General features: G+C 41.5%; 1 protein-coding gene across 1 annotated transcript in view; it reads left to right on the top strand.

Annotated features, from left to right (window-relative positions):
- The window catches only part of tcerg1l (transcription elongation regulator 1 like), an 82,335-nt gene that overhangs the window by 49,659 nt on the left and 15,674 nt on the right, over window positions 1–17,002 (top strand). Inside the window, exon 6 of the mRNA XM_076999433.1 lies at window positions 12,624–12,749. Coding sequence (XP_076855548.1) covers window positions 12,624–12,749 — 126 coding nt within the window. The remainder of the gene's footprint in view (window positions 1–12,623; window positions 12,750–17,002) is intronic.

Genomic DNA, 17,002 nt, shown 5'->3' on the forward strand with positions numbered 1-17,002 from the left:
TACCAATATAAAATTTGGTCCTAATTATGTGAGCTCTATATATACAAAATAGGAAATCATAGCAGACCTTAGTGTCATACACAGATGAAAACATCTGCGGTTGGTCTGGCTGACGAAAGACCGATGTGGAATTGGCATAGCAGGCTGGCTATGCAAAGTGTGCATTCCAGTGGGTAAATCTTACAAAGTGTTACATCATAAATGTGGCCTAATGGCAGTCTCTCAAGAGTGATTTATTTATCTATTCATCTTGGTGAAGGCTATTCCACAACAGCCTACTCTCACTAACTTTGCTCTCTTTCTCCCCCTGTCTCTCTTTCTCTCTCTCTCTGTCTCTCTCTCTCACTCTCTTTCTCTCTCTCTCTGTCTCTCTCTCTCACTCTCTTTCTCTCTCACTCTCTCTGAGAGGACCAAATTAAGACATTGTAACACACTGAATACTCAGCAGTCAAACTAATTGGCCAAAATATAAAAATGTCACAAAACACCTCAGTGTGTCTTGGACTTATTTCTAAGATGGGGCTTCCCAACAAAGCACAGTGTACAAGCTCGTAAACGTACCACTTTTACTTTTTGCCACGTTGTTCTTGGTGAGTCCATGCAACATTCCTAAGAACTATTATAGGAAAGACTTGTGAATTTTTCATGTGAATTTCATGTGAATACAGTAGGCTAATCAGAAAAGCTTTATCAGCTAAACTTGCTCCAGCCCTAATCCTAACCACACATAACCTGTCATGTTATGGTAATTCTTACTCATTTGCAGCTTGTGAGACCATGCTGGGACTTTCACATGAAATTTGTGAAGAACATTTGTGCAGTGGGGCATCTAACGGACATCTAACTAACGGTCGAGCACACGCTCAAACTTTGAGACCTAATACAACAATCAGGTCAATATAGTTGTGCTGTGTTGAAGGGTCAAAATTATTTAACCATTCTATTGCATTCCAATATCAGTTGTGGTGTTTGGCCGCAGATGCATTTACTTTGGTGCTCCACAGAGGTGCTGCATTGCCCACTAAGCTGTCTGTTTTGTTTGTATGTCCACGCTTAAATGGAAGGGCTCTGTTCCCTACTGCCTAAGTCACTGGTCCAGGCCTCCCCATTACCTACAAACCAGCCCAGATCTGTGAATACACATTCACCGCAAGGGTTCATATCCTACATCTTAAATGACCTTTAAAAAATACATAGCAGTTCTTCACAGATTGAAAATGCTTTGACATTTAATAGAATTGACTTCCCTCACCTCTTTTAATCTCTATTGGCCCAGAGTGTTTTGGTAGATAAGTACATTGTGTATTTGCTTCCTGGTTATCTAGATCTCAAATTAAGTTCATGTTCATTGGAAAAACAAACACGACTCTGTGGGTTGTGATGCGAAAGCAAACAGTAATGTTAGCGACCCTGTCCTCTTGAGCTCTAAGCTGTAACATAAAAACCTCCATAAAAGTCAATGACACAGCAGTGGTTCCTTGATCTGTATATAGTGTTACAAAGACATCTCATATCTCCCCTTTATGATAATCAATAGGATAAGTATTCTACACTAAACTGATGTCTGAAATATTACCTTCAGATGATTAAGATTTGAAAACACAGAATTTTAAAGTGCGAATACATTCATACTCACCAAATTCATTACCTGTAGGTTTTTCCCTAATGGACTCTACAACAGTTTATAGCCCTTCTGTTCAAGTTCAGTCCTTAATTGGTGTTACACACCCTTGCTCTTAAGAGGACTCAGAAGAAGGAAATTAGCAGGGACAATGGTGGCAACCTTGGCGTGACAAGTCTGATTGGCTTCCCATTACACACTGCTCAGGCATGACTCTTTTCAGGGGGCATGACTGTGTAACATCTGTTCAGTATGCCTGTGTGTGTGTGTGTGTGTGTGTGTGTGTGTGTGTGTGTGTGTGTGTGTGTGTGTGTGTGTGTGTGTGTGTATTTTGTGGACTTGCATTGCATTAAAAAATACACCCATTGGTTGAAAGTAAAACCAAGACAAGGTAAAATGGAACAGACTAGACAAGCAAAGTAAAGTATCGATCTCAACCGGTGAACTGCAATTTCTCTAAGTACCACAATACAGCTATTGAGCAATCATGAAATTGCCTTGTCATCTTTGTATGACAGGGCAATATTACCAGCAACAATTTATCTTCGGACTTTTGAGTGGACGATCATCATCTGACACTCTAAAGAGAAGAGAAGGGTTTTCATATTTCAAAGTTGTGACATTTTTCAACAACAATCTCACTTGTCACCTTCTGTGTCATACAGATTTGAAAAGCAAGGTTGTGTGGTTTTGAACAGTTTGAGCCCTCAAAGAGCTCAAGTGATATAAAGACCAGCCTGTAGTGGTTAGTGTACATGTGTGAAAGGGCTGGCCAGTATCTACCTACTCCTCTCAAAAAAACATTTATTTATTCTAGAATTTCCACAACACACAAAAGACAGAAAAAAGTGCAAACATAATTCATACATATTTCCAGTAGAAATACAAATATAGAGCATACAGGTTTACAATGGGACTGTGCAGTTATCAGATGCCAAAACAGCAGACTCAAGTAGTTAACAGGTCTTCAAAATTGTCAGCTAGAGGTTGTGTGTTCCAGTGAGTGAGATCTCTCTCAGTGCATGCTCTCTTGGGTTGTTGTTAGGTCACTGTATAAAGTTTAACCAACATCTGTAACATGGTGTGAATCAGGGTAGCACGACACCAGTACTAACAGGTTTCACTGAGGAGGAGAAATGAAACCAACGAAGACTAATACACTAATATAGAAAGGAAACAGTAATACATGTAGATCCCAGGGCTGGAGGATAACAGACTGGGGGGATGAACTGAGCAGGTATGCATGAAGCACAGCATCCGTCTGACGCACAGGTGGGAGGAACCTGTGGGTTTATATAATCCTGGTGTGATTGACAGCTGGTGTGGGCAATCAGTATTCAGGTGAAAACGAGCTGGGGTGTGACGTGGCAGAGAGGTGTGTCACAAACCTGAGTCATGATTGGTGCTCCTGGGTGTGTGTGTGTGTGTGTGTGTGTGTGTGTGTGTGTGTGTGTGTGTGTGTGTGTGTGTGTGTGTTCGTGGAGGTCTGTGAGCACATACTGCCTTGTGCTTAGCCCACTGTTAGCTGGGACGTAACAACATTATTCTATATTTCTACATTATACAAATTGAGGCTTGTTTTTATCTTGAAAAATCCCTAAAATAAATGTCGAAAACGAATCCAGACAGTTGGATGGAGATTTTTAAAAGGCCTTATTGCATTATAATAATTGTAAAGCCAGTAAAGATGCAACTGCAGTTTTCTAAATATATGATGCACAGGAAATTGTATAGTGTCACAGTTTCCCCCTTTGACATCACAGTTGCCATGGTGCTGAGCACGGTGCTTTTTGTTTTGGTTTTGTTTTTGTTTTGGCTGCTGCAGACATCCCTGTCTTGTCTTTCTGTGCCCTTGCTTTTACCAGGCTGTTTCTCCTTTCTGTTTTATTCTGTTTTCTCTTGTCTCTGTTGCCATGTCATTGTTGTTGTTTATTTTCTGTGTATGTCATGTCTATTGTTGTGCCGTTATAATCTTTTCCGTATGTAACTTGTTTTCTGATGTAGTTTCTGTGTCTTTTGGTTGCTCGATCATAGAGAATCCTGCCTCACCTGTCTCTACCTCACATAGAGTGTAGTATGGTCAGTCACATTACTCATTTGTATCACACATGATACTTATTTCATCACACATGATTCAACTGTATGTCTGTATGTGGCTTCTGGAGTCACTGCAAGGTGGTTGGAAATAAAGACTAACAAACATACACAGAGAAACACCTGTAATCTTATAGCCTATGTGTTTGCACCTGGTAATCAAGTTCCTCATGTTAAAAACTCTCAAGACATTTAAGTACATCATTTAAGAAGTTCAGGAACAGAGGAATTTAAGTAGGAAAACCTAATTTTAGCAGAACAATATTAGCCTTATTATCTAGAGGTCTTCATGTTGATTTTAGGATAATTGTTTTATAGTTCTCATTCAAATATGGTCATATCACAAACATACAACTCAGGGTTCTAGGTGAAGGAGCTAAGGTCTAAGTGAAATGCATGTGTGCATTTTAACGATCTATACAGATTGACCTTTAGACAACGTTAAGTCTCTAAATTGTGTTTAAATGTTAGTCGGTAAGGGCTGAAGTTCCTTTGTTCATGCCATGTCATTTTGCAGCTGTATTTTTTCTTTTTAAGAGTTGGATGGATTAAAGCACTTCTACAGCTACAAAAGCTACCCCCCCCCCACACACACACATATTTTCAGAATACAATAATATTTCTGGATTAAGAAAAATTACAATTTTTTTCAAATAGGAGCAGCCTCGGGGAAGCCTTGTTGATGATACCAGAAATAGCTGAGGAACGACTTTTAAGTTCACATCTTCATTCAAGTTCAATAACTTCATTCATCTCTTATAAAATATCTCGTACCTGGAGAGCCCTTTGTTTAGATCTCGCAGGGGAGTTTCGACCACTTCCACAAAGGAAGCGTCTTTTCTCCCATGACGGTGTGAAACAGCAGGCCTCTGAAGGGGCAGGGGGCAGCTGCGAAGCCTGCAAGCTGCTCCAATCTCCCGACAGATGCACCGCACGTCTCATCTCATCGATTCTGGTGTGAAGCTCATCATCTGATGTGCCTTGGGACTCAACTAGGTCACTTTTTTCCCCTTTCTTTGTTTCTCAGAGTTTCTCAGAGTCTGAAGGGGCTGACGGGGCTTGAAACACTATGAGTTCATCCAGAATGACTCTCACTTAAGCAGCACTGCGATTCGAATGCCTCTGTGTCTTATTTGTGGCAAATATGACGTCAAATTATACAACAGCCACACTGAAGAGACAAGCACCCAGGGAGAATCTACAGAAACATTCCATGTCATCTGCACAGCCATATGCTGACCTATTTATGCAGCTGTGTTTAGATTAGGTAAACAGCTGTCTGGAAGCCATTACACTTATGCAGAGCACAAACAACTGCAACAACAAAACAGTGAACATTTGTCCTTTGACTTGAATATCTTGCTCTAATAACTGCTGCACTGGATGTGGCCGGTGCCCTTTCATCTTTGTTTACAGTGATGTCATAGCGGCCGGTCCTCAGCTCAGGCAGGTCAGAGGAGAGGGGATGTGCATGATTGTGCAACATGGCGTAACAGCACCTGCACATGATGGCTGGACTGCACTGGAAACTAATGAGAGAGAAGACAGCTCGCGCTAAAGCCACTTCATTGATTTAGATTGAATTCTCACCCGAGAACACATCTCCTGATGGATTGTCTTTTAATAGGTAGTTTCACCACAGGCTGTTCCTTTATCACACATTCTTCTTATTCCTCTTGTCCTTGGGTTAGAATACTGATAGTGTGTGTGTGTGTGTGTGTGTGTGTGTGTGTATTATATATATATATATATATATATATATATATATATATATATATATATATATATATATATATAATGTCTTTTTTGTTACAGTTCCCCATATATTCAGTGGTTCCCCCAGTCTGCTGGTTTCTCTATGTTACATTTGCTGATTGTGGTTTGTTCCTGTCATGCAGCATGTGTCTATGTGTCTTCTTTTCTCCCAACCACACACATCCTCTCCACTCAGTTCCACTGACCAACTCCCCCCTCTCTCTCTTATCCACCCTTGGCATCCACCCTTCTCCTGCCCCTCGCCTCAGCCCGTCCTGCCCTGCTGGACATCCATCTCCCTGCTGGAGGTCAGGCGAAGCCCTGCCAAGCTACAGAAATGCCACTCCTTATGAAGCACACAGATGACACTAAGTCTCTGTAAGTCTTGACGCCTACGCAGCAGTGTGGAGAGGCCCAGCGGCTGGGAGCAGAGTGCGGGCTACACTCTTACCATCCCCGCTGCCTTCAGCTCTGGACATAGTTGAGATTAAACTCGCCCTCTTAAAGAAGGCACATTTAATGGATTCAGGTGTTGTGCCTGTTGGTGGAAAAAAAAATTATCCGCAGTCCCACAATATATTCAAATGAAGTACACAGAGACTAAATAGAATCTGACAAAAACAAGGGTTAACTAGAGTGATGAAAGGATGCTAAGTGCAAATCAAGAGTAGAATGAAAAACAAATTGAATGAAAAACAAGAAGCTGAAATTTTACAGACCTGCTCCTGTATACCGCCCAGTTCAAACCGCAGCTTTACATTCTTACACATGCTTGCTGACACACATGTGCTGTCTAGTAGCCATACAGCCATGGAAATCTTTCCACTGCTTCCTGGACAAACTTAGTCATGGAACTGAAACAAAACGCCTATTTGAAACTGTTGGTAAAAGGCTTTCCGTTATGGTGCTTATGTTGGTTACTGAGCGTTTTCACATTCTCATGTTTATGTCTGCACAAGCTTTGTTTATTAAATTACTTCATAATTTTAAGCACCAGTTCGGTAGTTAACCACAGCTGCCTTGGAGGGATGTCACAGCTCTTCTTTTTAAGTTGCTGGGACATAATGGATGCACTTTCCCAGCTTAATGTCAGTACTGCTGATTTGCTGCCTGGTGTGTCCTAGGAGTCCCCTGGCTCCAAACCTGGAAATGCAATCCACTTGTCCTCTGTTTCTGTATATTACTCAAGTCCATATAGCGCTTCATGGCAATTATTGAAGTCTTGATACACTGTAAAAAGTAAAACACTGCTGTCATTCATTTAAAGTGTTTTTTCTCACTCTAGTAGTTAAAACATATTAGATTATTTGCTTGAATGCAAGTAATTAATTTATACCTACAGTTTGAACCTGCTATTTTAAATTGATACAGTATAGAAAGTCAGCTGGACAAGTTGAGCCAATGACAAATATTTCGTGTGATCGATTACTTCAGTTTTATTAGGTTTAGCCAATGTTTTATTTTTTACAGTGTATAGGCCTAGTGAGATTTCCCATGGGATTTTCTGCAGAGATTTCAGATGGTCAAGTTAGTGGAGATCAGTAGAAGATCAGGGACCAACCCTATACAAAGCCTCTTATTGGGAACTATTATGTTAGTCACATAACCCATAAGGGCCAGACACACTGATATACAGTTCAGTAAATCAGTAATATCTTATCCTGCTTAATCCACAGTCATGGGGTGGGAACCTACTGCATGTTGTTTTCTTCATGATAGAAAAAGGCTTTTTATCTCTTGATGTGTCTGCAGAACGGTTGTATGTGCAGCTCAGATCAAAGAACATGGTTGTGCTCCTCGCAATAACAAGCAGACTGTGTCCATAGACTATATTATTTAAGAAAGAAATGCATGCAAATCTGAGAAACACATAATAGCTGTATTACGAGTTCAAAGCCTGTTTCAGATGAAGGATATCGGGTTTCTGTTAGCTTAAACATTATGTAAATGACTGAAATATAGGCAAGGCTGCATGCTGAGGAACACATATTCTTATTCTGTAGGGAGAAAGACCTTTTAAACCACATATGGTATTTCAGACTTTTTAATAACTAGTTTGTCAGTCATTCACTGCATGAATAAGGCTGTGTGTTTTGAAATGAAATGCTCAGAGGAAACAATTTTCTTTATAATGTTGAGTTTCTTTAAAGTTAAGTAGTACAACTATGCATTTTGTATACATTCAAAGAAAGTGCATACCTGGGAAATCTAAGGAGAAGGCAAACTCTTCAGCATGTCCAGGGTACACACTTCTTGTTCCTTTTTATATGTATGTGTGTGAGATCCTGTTTGGAAACTGTGGCCATATACAGCAACTATTGTGTGAAAAAACACAAATATGTGTGAAGAGAAAAAATAAAACAATAAAATATTACACTGGATATTTATGGAAAATGCACAAAGCAGTTGAACCTCTTAACCCCAGCATCTATCGAGCAGTGTGTATTCACACATGTAGCAGTGTTTAGAACAGCTTGTTTACCTGTAGTAGTTTAGCTGCTTGTAACATTATGTTAGGAGTGTCAGGAAAGGTTTTTACAGTATAACTAAGGAATGATGCATGTTACCAAATGCAGTTGTTATGCACTGAGAGAGAGCTAAATACTACAAAATCTGGAGGATTTGGAGGAGTGTGTGTTTGTGTGTGTGAGGGATGTATATGAGTGTGTATCTGAGGGATGAATACTACACATTAAACATTACACGTCACACATTACATTACATTACATTACACTCTGGATAAGAGCATATATCAAATGCTTTTAATGTAGTATAGCAACCATGATTGATGAAAGAGAGAGAGAGAGAGAGAGAGAGAGAGAGAGAGAGAAGAGAGAGAGAGAGAGAGAGAGAGAGAGAGAGAGAGAGAGAGAGCTTACACCTGAATGGAAATTGATTTTTTTGAAGCAGTTGTCAATTAGTGGAAGAGCAGATCTAAATCACCCACTGTATTGTAGTCACCCTGATGTATGTGAGAGACCATAAAGGTCTAAAGCAGGTGAGGGAGACAAGAACAAGACTTAACAGACCAGAGTTTGTTGGAGTAAATGACCATTCTGAAACAACAAGGGGAAAATTGTTCATCGGTATATCTTTAATCCATAGCACTGGAGTAGTAACAAAAATATGTTTTCATATTGAGGACAGATACCCCGCACAACTTAAAGGTTTTTTGTTTTTTTTCTGTCTGTGCTCTGTCCTTTCAAATAAGACTTCCATGAGCTTTCAGAGGGCTCTGAAGTCTTTAGAACAATACATCATACATAGCGTCCTCGTCACGCTCCATCACATCATCTCTGATATCAAAAGGCCCTCAGGTTCTCTAAACTTCACTTTGAGTATGATCTGCTGTTCAACCCTTCGGAAGGTTCTTAAGCTGAAGGTGGTGCGTGGCCCATATCCACGTAAGCCTTAAAGATCACATTAGTCTGTTTTATCCTGGACATGTGCCTGAGCCAGGGGGAAATGTCAGGAGCGTGAACCGCAGGTGTGTGGATGACCTTTTGACACTCGTGATGGCTTTTTTCCCCATCACATCTATTCTTCTGTTTATGTAATCAGTGTCTGCTGTTGATGTCCAGGATTGAACTAGCACCTGTCAGTCTGCTGTTCTGTGAGAGATGCAGGTCAAATTGGTCTAGTTCACCTTGAAAAGGCAACCAGCTTGATCTGTCATGATTCATGCCAGCGTTACGGTTGACAAGGAAAAAACAAATGCATCAATGGTTTGGGTCTTTTGGCCTGAATTCTCTGCAACTTTGATACAGACTTTGTCTTGTTTACCTGCTTTGTTATCAGATTATCTTACGAATGTGTGCATGGCACTGATCTCACTGGACCAATGACAAGCTGATCATTCAGGCATTCTGAGAGGGGCGCTTCAGTCACTGCTGGTCAGCTGTGTTTCTGCATAACAGAGAGAAAAGGTGTAGAAACCAGACACCAGACACCAGAAACACTTGAATTATTTATTTCTTTAATGAGCTCTGTCTGAAGAAAATAAAATTGTGATTGTGTGCATGTGTGTGTGTTTGTGATTATGTCTGTCTGGGTGTATGTCAGAGAGTGCGATTCTAAAGAGACAATTCATGCATCTTCAATTAAAACATTTAATTATATAAAACATGTCTGTAACCAGTATTAAATAACATGGTGTATGTGTGTGTTCAAGTACCTATGAGTAATTAATTCACAGGTAATGTGTATATGTGCATATTAATTTCTCTGTGTGTGCACTCAAGCACATATGCATGAAGATCTTTCCGCATGTATGTTGGCATATGTGCATCCATCCATGTGTGTTTGTGTGTGTGTGCACATTTGTTTAGTTGGAGCAACACAGTGTGTGTTGGAAGCCGGTGGAGCATGGTGGTATAGTTGTGTCCTCAATAGGGTCTGGGTTTATGCAGGACTGCGTCCTCCCCATGAATGTCAGAACCTCCAGAAGGCCTTTATTCCAGCAGAGCCAAAACGCTCAGCCACAAATCACACTCTTTATCGGAGCACACTGCCCAAGCGCCTTATTGATGTAGCTCCACTGCACCTGTGAGCTAGAGCTGTTGATTTGTGACCTTCCTGCAGGCGAATAGCGTGTGTCTGTGCACTGTGTATGTCTTTATTGTGCAGTTTTTGAGACTCTTTCAGACTTTTTGCATTCTGAAAGTTTAACCCTTGCAGTCATATTGAGCCTTTCTTTATATAAAATAAGACAAAAGACTTTGTCAAAAACAAAAAGATAGCTCTCCTGAACATACTACACGTCTGATCCAACCACCAACTGATGATGCTATAATTGTCAGTTTTCTCTGAAACAAAAATACTGACCCTCTGAGGTCTAACACATCTGTTGTGAAAAAATAATTCTGTAACACCATATTACTGTCATGTTACAGCCCCTGACCCCTCCCTTTTGGGCATGTGTTTAATGTTGTCTATGTCTAGTCATCTGCGTCTGTGGATCTCCGTGGGTGCGGTTGTGTCTGAGTGTTCATCAGTCTCACCTGTGGCTCGTCTCGTCAACACTTGGGGCTTATGTGGTTCGTCTATTTAATGTGCGTTCGCGCAGTGTCCCGTCCTCGTCTTTGTTAGAGTCATTCATGTCAGAGTCATTCATGTGTGAATGTTTTTCGCGCGCTGTCTGCGCTTATTTGTATTTGTATCTTAAACGTGACGTCGTGAGTGAAGTAAGGATTCTGTGCCTCGTCCTTCGCCCTGCACCGTGCGTCACAATTACTAATTATAAGAGCAAAATTAAAACTATATACTGTATAATGAACAATATACAAATTAAAACACCACAGAATAACTGGACCTCAAATGATTAAAGGATATTTGAAATACGTCTATCTGAAGTGCTAGCCTGCTTGTCTGTTTGTCGGGACTGAGAGACATTTCTAACTAAAACATTCCAGGATCTTCTGATGACTCAGAGCAGTGGAACCTCTAGACCACTTGATCCTTCACCTGCCCTTAGCCTCATTTGCATCTGCTGAATTCTATGTGCACTCATTCGCTCATTCCCTGCATAGAAATGAGCTGTGACTTCTCACCTGCGCTAACGCTGCTCCTGCCTGCTTGGCTCTCATTCTGAGCCTGCAGTGTCATGAACAGTGGGGGTGTGACTGTTGTATGGCTGGCTGTGGAATTCTCCGGTAGGTGCAGTAATAGCCTGGAGAAATGTAAATATCACTTGTGCCTCCGATATGTTTCACATAAACATAAACAAATTATATTTTTCTCTGTCAGTCTTTCTCCATCTCTCTCTCTCTCTCTCTCTCTCTCTCTCTCACACACACACACACGCACAATAATTTATTTCTTTTAAAACAGGGTAGTTCAGACTCTACGCACAATATCCTATCATATAAGAAGCTGGTCAGTGATGCAGGAACAAAAAGCACTATTCTATTATTTTTTGTCATTAATTTTGAGGTTTTAATGGCCCATAACAGCTTGTGGCTTTTGGACACGCCATAAGTGCAGCCACAACTATAACCCGGTGTTATTGTGCAGGACATGCTGCTCCATCTTGACATTTTCTCCCACATTACTGAATGCAGTTAATGGAAAACACATATTTAACTTAACACATATTCTGCTCATTATAGCATATTCATTTGTAGCTTGTTTTCTGGTAAAAATGGGAGATTCATATTGACCTGACACAGTCAATGCCCAGACTAAAGTTAAAGTCAACATAATTAACCTTTTCTAAACGAGGCTTTGGTTGCCCACCTGCATGCAGACAGGCAGAGGGAACTAAAAGGTTGAATCTCACCAATTGAAGATAGACTATAAATAACCTAAAAACCTCTATCCCATTGAAACGGTAATCTACCGAGAAGAGCTTTGTTATTTACCATTACAATGTATGTGTCTGTGTTTTTATTACACTGCTGTAGGAAATTTATAGCATCATTATTTCCTAAACGTTCAAACTTGGACAAAGTTAAGTTACAAAGTTAACGCCACATGGATGTCTGTGGGGGGTGGACCTGCAATACTAGAGTTTTAATCCTGACCCAGCCCATCTTTGGAGGGAAGTGGGGGGTGGAGTCAGGAGAACCTGGACTAGGGCTGTGGGTGGCTTCTGCTTTGCACACATGCCACAGAGGTTAGACACGCAGGTGGAGGTGGAGCGGGTCGTACACCGGGGCGTGGGGGATATGCAGGTGGACGGGCGGGGAGAGGTGGAGCGTGGGGAATATGCAGGATGGTAGCACCGCAGGTGGAGGGGCGAGGAGAGGTGGAGCTAGAAGAACATGCAGGACGCTAACAGCTGTGCTTTCAGTGCTCCATTAATATCCTCATAATCACTGCTTACCTGTGACAGGATGCTTGGCCCTCGCATGCAGAAAACTGCACCTGTGTGCTTCCCCTGAATTGGTATGACTCAGCTCCCCACTTATGACACGCTTTGAAAAAGACATGTGCCATACTAGTTGACATGCTAGGACACGTCGTATTTATGCTATATTTCTCTCTCTCTGTCTCTCAACCTCTCTCTGTAACTCAATCTCTCTGTCTACCTCTCTGTCTGTCTGTTTCTCTCTCTCTCTCTCCACCCCTCTGTCATTCTCTCTCTTTGTTTAATGTTGTGGAAGCTCTGTAATACATCGTAGAGCATCTTTCACTCTCTTTGTGTGACCTACAGGGTCCCGGAACAGCTGGAAAGGTCTGCTAAGTCCTGTCCTTCCCGCGCAGATCACCGCGGTAACATCGCTGACTGCTCCTGGTGTGACCCTGGTGACAGGAGACTGGAAGGGTCAAACAGCTCTAGGTGAGTGTATGCTGAAAGTGTTTGCACAAAGCGGTTAGACTCCAACTTCAGCCTGAGTTCATTCCAGTAAATGCCAGTAAAGTTGGGTTTTTTATGAACATATTTAAGCTCATTATTGATCAATCCATTTTGTTTCATGGATGGATGGACATTTATGGACTGTATTTATTATAATAATTTATAAAAGGTTACCATTGTTATTAAAACATTATAATTATCTTAATCACCGTGGAATTATATTATTTAATTCTAATTATATAATTATGTTATATGCATTAATATATGTTGCATTAAATAGGCAAATACAGAATGGAGCTCAAATCAGAGTCACTGCAGCTGCAGCGTGGTCATCTTCCTCAGTCAAACACTGCAGCGTGGTCATCTTCCTTAGTCAAACACTGCAGTGTGGACCAGTGTTAATTTCGTTGACGAATAATTTTTGTCATAGTTTTCGTCAACGAACCTTATTTTCATGATGAAAACGAAATGATAACTAAATAAAAACTATACGAAGGGATAAAAACGATGACAAAATTAATGGACATTTTCGTCAACGAATAAAAACAAGACGAAAATATTGGCCAGCGACGACATCTAATCAAACCTGATTTAGTTTAGTGAAAGGTAGGGTTAAGTTAAGAAAAGATCCAACCGTAACTACTTTAGCGTACACGGAGAGGCGGGACAAACCGGGTAACCGTCCAATCAGTACTAACGTCATCACATGGCACAGAACCCGAGAAGACCATACTAGCCGGTGAACTGTGGTCACTCATGAAATTCAACTCGAAGTTAACTCGACAATGTCAGCAGGGAGAAAGATGAGCGGCGATATATGGACACATTTCTCCTTTGACTTTAAGAAAAACAAGACGATGTGTAAACCGGGACGATGTCGGAAGAATACGACGAATGAAACGACATCTGCGGGCTATGACATTGCTTTTTTTTACGGCACCCAGTTTTATATAGAATGTAATATGTATTGTTCATAAACTCCATATGTTTTCAGGTAGAGCGGGCCTACTGGTCATCAATGTTTTGTTTTTGTTATGCTCAATAACTATAAGTTCAGGTCAATAAAGTTGTTTGGAAATCTGTTTTTGTATATATTGCACATACAAACAATAATATTCTGTAACTGGTTAATAAATGTTTAATTTTGTGCAAGTGTATATAATGACTATTACACCATTTATATTTTAGTCAACTAAATTCTTTTGATAATTAGTCGACTAAATTCTAATGATAATTAGTTGACTAAAACTAGACTAAGACTAAAAACAACTCCAATGTCTAAATTATGATTAAAACTAAATGACATTGTAAATGAAATCCTTAGTCAAACACTGCAGCGTGGCCGTCTTCCTTTGTCAAACACTGCAGCGTGGTTATCTTCCCTAGTCAAACACTGCAGCGTGGTCGTCTTCCTTAGTCAAACACTGCAGCGTGGCCGTCTTCCTTTGTCAAACACTGCAGCGTGGTTATCTTCCCTAGTCAAACACTGCAGCATGTTCGTCTTCCTTTGTTGAACACTGCAGCGTGGTTGCCTTCCCTAGTCAAATACTGCAGCGTGATCGTCTTCCTAACACTAAACTTACTCCCGTCGTCTTCCTAACCCTAAACTTACTTGTGATGCAGATTGGCAGCCACACACACCCAGAGCCTGGAGTCTTTTTACAGGGCGCTGTATGGGGGCTTAGAAGAGCTTAAACAGCAGCCATGCATTTTGAGCATCTGCATGGCAACAAGGGGCACCAACAAACAGCCAGACATACTGGAAGGTTCATTAAGGTGGAGGAGACTACCTTAAAGGAAGTGGTTATGTCTGACTTAGTTAAAATAATGAAGCTGTCTGGGTATGGAGGATAGTGGTCCAGAGTGGCCTGAGAAACATAATCCTTCCTCCCCTTACAGGCCTCCAGAGCAAGCAGTTAATGAAGTTAAAAGCTGTTGAAATTTGAGCTAGTGGTGGCATTTAACAGTTAAAGAGAATATCAGTGATGGATCTGTGATGTATCTTTATGTGTAACCATTTGTTCTTGAGCCTTTTCCATCAAAATTAATTGTTTGTCAATTAAAATAAATAGAAACCAATTCTTCAAATATGTTTTTGTAATAGGAGAATGGAATTCAGATGCTTGCGGATTAAGATGTTTGATATCAATTTACTTGGAAAAGTCAATGGTAACACATAATCAGAAAACGTGCAGATGCCTCTGTCTGTAAAGATATTATAGCCAGGCAAGGAGAGACTTCTGCAAGGATGACCATGAGACCAGATCTGGCCTGAGAATAGTTGTAACAATCTCAGGTGAGAATATAAGTTTCTGGTCCAAGTCAACCTGCATTCTCCAATCCCGGGCAATGTCTAAGAGGGTTGGTGGTTCCATATTCGCTGCAGATTTTGCTGGGAGTTGTCCTGCTCTTACAAATGTTGTGGTGGATATGCATCCAGACACTGATGGATGAAGGGCGTTGGTGCTGGTTTTCCTTCTTTCCAAAGAGACGGCCAGTTGTCATAGCACCTGGTTATGTCTCCAGATATGAGGATGTGCCTCAGAGTTGCAGGGGTTTGACAGACCACACAAGAGGGATCTTCACCAAACCACTGGTTGAGGATTGTGGGTGTTTGAAGAACGTTAGCTCTGACGATGAAGCTGATTTGGCTCCCTTCCATTTCCCAGAGATCCCTCCAGCTGAGCTTTCTTTGTTCCAGGCATTCCCAACTAGTCCACTGGCCCTGTTTCGACTGTGAAACTGCCTTTGTGCGTCTGTCTACCTCCTCTTGGTGCCGCACCTCGGCCACAACCAGCTTTCTCTTCTGAGTTGGTGTTGCTTTGTGCCACATGGGTCGGCTTGTCCCAAGCCCAACTCCACCTCTTCCATGTTGCACCTGGCCTACAATGTCTCCATGCCCGAGAACAGATTTCGCTTGCTCTCTGGCCTCAGATGTAATCCATTTCCTCCCAGTTGCCAATCTGGGAGCGGCCAGTTGAATCCGGTCATCTTGGGAGTCGGTCAGGGTCATGTTTAGCCTCACTTTAATGCATTTAAACTACTCTGTGAGGCTAGAGACAGGCAAATGCAGGGCACAATGTCCAATGTGATACATCACTTCTTGATGTATGAACTGACCACCCTCTCCAGCTTCTTCACTTTGGTCATGGGGATCTCATATACTGCCAGAGGCCACATCAGGCACAGCAGCAGACCAAACTGTAGGCACCACAATTTTAATTTCCCAGGAAGCAAGATTTTATCTATGCTGGCCAGGCCTTTGATCGTTTCTTCCCTCAGCTGGTCAGCCTGGTCAGAGTCTTTGAGGCTGGCATTGTACCAGCATCCCAGGCTCAGAAGCAGTTCTGATACCAGCAGAATGGGAGTCTCCTTGATGTAAAACCTCTGGTCCACAAGTTTTCCTTTAATGATAGATATGTTTCTGGATTTACTGGGTTTAAACTTCATCCGTGCCCGGTCATTATTGACCTGAAGTTTTCCCAGCAGGTATTTTGTACATGCCACGGTTGAGGTCATGGTGGTCAAATCATCAATGTATGCAAGAATGGGATGCAGACAATGTCCAGATTGCAAACGTTCTCCTCCCACAACCCACTTGGAGGCTCGAATGATCACCTCCATTGCCATGGTGAAGGCTAGAGGGGAGATGGTACATCCAGTCATTATTCCCACTTCCAAGGATTGCCACAAAGTTGTGTATTCTTTAGTATGAATACAAAATTGAAGATCTAGGAAGTAGTTCCTCACCAGATTTGTGATGGTATTTGGGATGTGGAAACATTCAAAGGCTGTCCGGGTGAGAGAATGGGAGATGGATCCAAATGCATTGGCAAGGTCTAGGAACAGGGCGTGCAGATCTCTTCCTTACCTTCTGGCTGATTGGATCTGGTGCCATATTATGCTTGTGTGTTCGAAGCATCCTGAAAACCCAGGTATTCCGGCTTTCTGCAGAAATGTGTCTATCATGTTGTTTTTCTTCAGGTACATTGTCAATCTTTTAGCAACAATGCTAAAGAAGACTTTCCCTTCCACATTTAGCAGGTTAATCTGCCAGAACTGACTGATGTTTGAGGCCTCCTCCTTAGCATTCCTCCTGCTCTTCGCCATGCCTTTGGGATGGTCTGCTTTGTCCATACCACCTTCATTTGTTTCCATAGCACCCGCAAGACGTTTGGGGAGTTTTTAATACAGCCGGTATGGAACTTCGTTTGGTCCTGAAGCTGAAGCTGCTC

Source organism: Brachyhypopomus gauderio, chromosome 3, assembly GCF_052324685.1.
Source record: "Brachyhypopomus gauderio isolate BG-103 chromosome 3, BGAUD_0.2, whole genome shotgun sequence".
Taxonomy (NCBI): domain Eukaryota; kingdom Metazoa; phylum Chordata; class Actinopteri; order Gymnotiformes; family Hypopomidae; genus Brachyhypopomus; species Brachyhypopomus gauderio.